The 5,000-nt window shown below is 35.3% G+C and overlaps 1 protein-coding gene across 1 annotated transcript in view; it reads right to left on the bottom strand.

The window, feature by feature from the left end:
* Nucleotides 1-2,156: 2,156 nt before the first annotated feature.
* The window catches only part of LOC125044774 (chromatin assembly factor 1 p55 subunit), a 10,605-nt gene continuing 7,761 nt past the window's right edge, over nucleotides 2,157-5,000 (bottom strand). The window contains exons 6-11 of the mRNA XM_047641705.1: nucleotides 4,867-5,000; nucleotides 4,527-4,721; nucleotides 3,825-3,902; nucleotides 3,145-3,279; nucleotides 2,856-2,954; nucleotides 2,157-2,615 (exon numbers count right to left, since the gene is read on the bottom strand). The exon at nucleotides 4,867-5,000 is cut by the window's right edge and continues 44 nt beyond it. Coding sequence (XP_047497661.1) covers nucleotides 2,535-2,615; nucleotides 2,856-2,954; nucleotides 3,145-3,279; nucleotides 3,825-3,902; nucleotides 4,527-4,721; nucleotides 4,867-5,000 — 722 coding nt within the window. The 3' untranslated portion in view covers nucleotides 2,157-2,534. The remainder of the gene's footprint in view (nucleotides 2,616-2,855; nucleotides 2,955-3,144; nucleotides 3,280-3,824; nucleotides 3,903-4,526; nucleotides 4,722-4,866) is intronic.

Raw genomic sequence — 5,000 nt, 5'->3', positions numbered from 1 at the left:
GATAGGTAGATGAATAATATATAAATACATACATACATACATATATGTATATATATATATACATATACATATACACAGATATATTTTGATATATGAATATATAAATGCAGATATATAGATATTTAAATATATGGATATATGTTTATATAAATATAAAAATACAGATATAAACAAATAAATAAATATATCTATACCTATATGAGTGTGAATTTACCTTCCTTTTTGAAGATGATCAAATTCCCATGTTTGAAATTTTATCATGTGATATCATTATTTTTTCAGCTTTTCTTTATACCTTTATACCTACAAATACTTTCGGTATTTGTAGCACTTCTCCAAACTGGCATTATAATAGTTTTCTTTTAATAAAAACATTTTATATACATTTATTATTTTTTAAGACTTCTTTCTGTTATTTTGGGAATTTCTTATAATTTTTTAGCAAGTAGCATTAGCCATGCTTTCCATCCTTCCTGTAATCATTAGAATTTGACCAGTCATTATGATCTAAGTATGTGCAGGTAGCTTGGTTACCAGCTCAACCAGATCAGGGGCACAGATGGTGATGATGCCAGAAGAGGAGAAACAGCGTCATTGAAAAGGCTGTGCCTGCTTCCTGACTGCCTAGTACGCTGTGTGGATGCAGTAGACTAGGCACGGGCGCAGTTACTGCCTTTAAAGATTTCTATTGTGTGCTTATGTGTTTGTATTTTCTTTTATTAATGTTAGTGAATACAATTAGTTGATGTACCAGTAAGTACTAGATTTATTCAGATTGGTCTTTTTAATTCTTTGCAACTTGTTAAAACACCATTATAGTATTTCAGCTATTTTAAAAGTGTATTGATTTAAAAAGTTTACAATTTGATATCAGTGACTGAAGGATCAATTGTAAATGTCCATGTCTTATAAGAACATTATTAGGGCTTTCTAATTTTGTTTACATTCTACTCCTTTTTCACAGGTATCATTCTATTGTAATTAATCCACTGCTGCTGGGGAGGGCGTGTATATGTCATATCCACTGTGATTTTAGTTTGTTCATTGTGTTTACAGATTTCTTTACTTCATTTCTAGTCCTATCTCCCATTTACCCTTTTCTCTGATTTTTGGGATTTTTAAATCTTATATTGCCATTAGTATTGTTAATGACTAAAATCCTGTAGTGTTAATAACATTACCCATAATAATAGAAGTACTTTTCAAGAAATCTCATGGAAAGGAGAAATCAGGTGAGGTCACATTGGTCAATTCTTTGGTGTCTAAGCACTTGTGGAGCAATATATGGGTAGACAATTTACAAAACTAGTGGACATTACATGATCTCAACAGTAGTGGGTTAGTACCGTATCTTTTCCTAAGGCCCCATCCAGATGAATGGGGAAACACTAATTAAATTATGTTCCAAACTAATGTTTAGAGGATGGCTGGCAGGTACAAGTATAGGCTGCTACCCAATGTTTACTGGACAACCATTACAGTCATTACCTCACTACAGTTCAGTCTGCTGTGTGCTCATCACTCATTTGGACAACACAGGTGTGCCCATGGCAACTAATGGCCGCTGGGAATTGCTCAATCTAGTAATGCTGCTAAACAAGCGTGATATATCCACTCCTTGCCCGTTCACCTGGATCGGGACTAAGACTTGTGACTTTTCAAGGCATTGTCTGATGTATCTGTGCCATCATCAGATGTGTTAATCTTCTGTAGTAGTATTTGACATGTTATATGGATTGGTAACATTGATTCATATCTGATGTGGATCATTTTATTTATAAAAAATTGGCCCCATTTACATACTATAATGTACACTTTGTAGAGAGCTTGGAATCAGACTTACATCCACTGGCCACATTTTTAAGTAACAAAAGAAATAAATTATGTAATTTTTCATATTGATTTATTGATATTTTATCCTCTTCAGTTTTTTTTTCAAATTTACCTTCTGGTAATAGAGCAAGTGCACTAAATATGTAATAATGATCCTCTTTTCATTGTAACTCAATTCATAAAAGATGTTGAAAAGAGATTGATCATCACAAAGATATTCATACCTTTTCTACATTTGTCTCAATGAACATGGTTCATTGATAAGTCACTTCTAATATCACAGCACCTTATAAGCCAGGATAACTATCAGAGAAACTAATTTACACGTACACTGGTTTTATTAAGAATCATAATTTTACACAAGTTTAAATAATAACTGCAGCACTCATATTACTTCTCCTGGAAAGTTTATACATGGTCTGGAATGATATATATATAAAAAAAATCATGAACTTCACATTTGATATAAATTTCCACTAATAAAGACTACATAGTCTTAAAAACAAGCCCTAACCTAATCATTTACAGACTCCCTAGGGGAGAAACATAAAAAGTGTTGCATTATAATTGCTCATTAGCATGTGTTTTAAAAACCGCATCTAGATTTAATGGCAAATGTCACATCAAATCACAGTTAAGAGCAACACATCAATGGGCAAAAGGAGAGAAATCTTAATGTAATGGAGATTACTGAGACAACCTTAAGATGCTGCAGACTCAAGCTCAGAGGCTGGAGTTTCTGGTTCTTCATCATTGTAGATGTTTTCTGCCATTTGCCACACCTGGAAAAAAAAAAAAAAATATATAAGATAGCTTTTAACCTACTATGAATAAAGATGTAAATTCTGCTTCAGAAAACAATCCTTGTAATTCATTTTAATCTAATAACTGATCACTGTGGCATTAACATTATTTGTAGCAACATCCAGTGGTAAACCGTCAATTTGGCAATTGCTTCTTCTGTGGTCAACCATCAACATACTAAAGAAAATCTTAAAGAAAATCTAAGACAAGTAACTAACCTGCATGATATTGTCTTCACTAACAGAGCAAATAACCCATGGTTCGTTGGGGTTCCAGGAGAAGTCGGAGATCTTGGCAGTGTGGCCTCCGTGGATGAACTGCAATAATTAAGCAGCTGTTTATTCAACATGTCTGAAAATCTTCCACACCAAGGCTTAATATTACAGAAAAGATTGTAAAAACAACTCTAAATGGCACCATCATTTTACACTAATTATTTGTGCAGGTTGAATGCCTAGAAGTTGGAGAGGTAAGATAAAGTACAGTAATCATTAATAGTGTTCTCACCAATAATTCAGGTGGTCCATCTTCAGCATCCTCAGCACTCTGCTCCTCACCAATCTTGCTCAGATCCCACACATGCAAGCGACGGTCTGTGCCTGAACTTGCCAGAATCGTCTCGTTGTGAGGTGACCATTGAACCTGCATTACCCAAAATTATAACATCAGAGTGCAACATAACCATGCCCTCCCTAAGAAAACAGGTAACAATAAATAGGTACCTATATACATATACAAAGGGGAGGGGGGCATTAGATTACTAAACAATATGGAAACAACTGAAGCATGCATTTTGATCACAGAAGCAGGAAATGTAGGAAGATCTTGCCTCTTACTAGCTACTGTTTCACAACTATACTACATGCATGATATCACATGGCTAGCTACCTAGACATAAATATCTAACATGCATTTTTATTACTATTAATACAGACAGGCACTGTGAATATATATAATACTTAATATCTAATAAACACCAAACAACATTTAAATGCCTCTCACTTTCTCCATTTATACAATTTTTAATTATAAAATTTCCGTATGAAACATCCGGAAATCTTTTCAAACAAACAACTGACAGCCACTGTGTTTGCCAGATGGCCAGAACCAGCAACCATCTTGTGAGATATACGTTCTTCTTGCCAAAATCTGAGCACCCTCAGCTGTTTTCACTCGATCAAGCTCACCTGGAAGACCTCATCTTTGTGCGACTCAAATGAATGGAGTTTCAGCTTGAGGTTGCGCAGGTCCCACAAGGCAACTGTCTGCAAGGTGGGTGGAAAACGATAGCTGTGAGGACACAGACGCTCACCACACACAAGGTCATGCAAGTTTTACTAACCTGGAAGATTTCGTCCTTGTGCATGGCAAACGAGTGAAGCTTCAAGCTCAGATTACGTAAATCCCACAGAGCGACCGTCTGTAAGGGAAGCTAGATGTTGAACTGTTCCCGCGTGCTCTTGAACAGTTCTACCACAACAATCAACTGTTCAATGAGCATTGAATATCCAAGTTGTGTAATTAGAAAAGTGCAAATTTTATAGTTATTACATTGAACACTTCTAGTTTTGTGTTTCCACTACAGTTACCTTTATTACTCAAAACTCAAATCCTTTCCAGTTACCCTTGTTCTATACTCTATAACCCTGACTATATAATACTAATAGGATGTCTTGAAATTAAAATTTTTTTTTTTTGGACCAAAAATATTATGTAAGGGGCACAAGGAACTCTAGTTTTTAAATGGGCCTACTTGAACAAAATCAGAAATAACTTGCCAGGCACTTTCAAAAATGAATATTTACATACATATATATAAAAATTTATATTTTTGTGCAGTTAAGTCATGTATTTCAACGGTCTTTCAAACAAATGCAAAAGTTACTTACCTTGTCTGCACTTCCAGTGGCAAGAATAAATTCAGAGTAAGGATTGAAGGAGAGGCAGTTCACCTCCGCTGTATGGGCATCAACTGTGTGTGAGGGCTTGTTGGTGTTATTTGCACGAGTGTCCCAGATCATGAGCTTTTGATCGTCAGCCACAGAACCAAAGAGGGACTCGTGCAAGAGGTGCCAGGCGACATCCTGAAACATGGCAAATAGAAAGCTCAAAATGAGGTCCTCCTTGCACGAATGCAAAACACCAATGCGTCTCTAAAACTCAATATATAAAAGTTCTTTCCCTTTGGAATATAACCAAAAATAACATAATGAAGTGCATAGTGAATACCTCCACTACAGCAGTGTGTCCTGTGAATATTGTTTTTGCATCAATTATTCTGTTTTCCTTTGGAGTTGCATTAATGTCCCACAAGCAGATAGTGTGATCATCTGATGCGCTCAGGAGATACCCATTCAGATTAG

This window comes from Penaeus chinensis, chromosome 36 (genome assembly GCF_019202785.1).
Source record: "Penaeus chinensis breed Huanghai No. 1 chromosome 36, ASM1920278v2, whole genome shotgun sequence".
NCBI classification, from domain to species: domain Eukaryota; kingdom Metazoa; phylum Arthropoda; class Malacostraca; order Decapoda; family Penaeidae; genus Penaeus; species Penaeus chinensis.
Note: the sequence above shows the minus strand (reverse complement) of the source record. Positions and strands in the feature narration are given on the sequence as shown.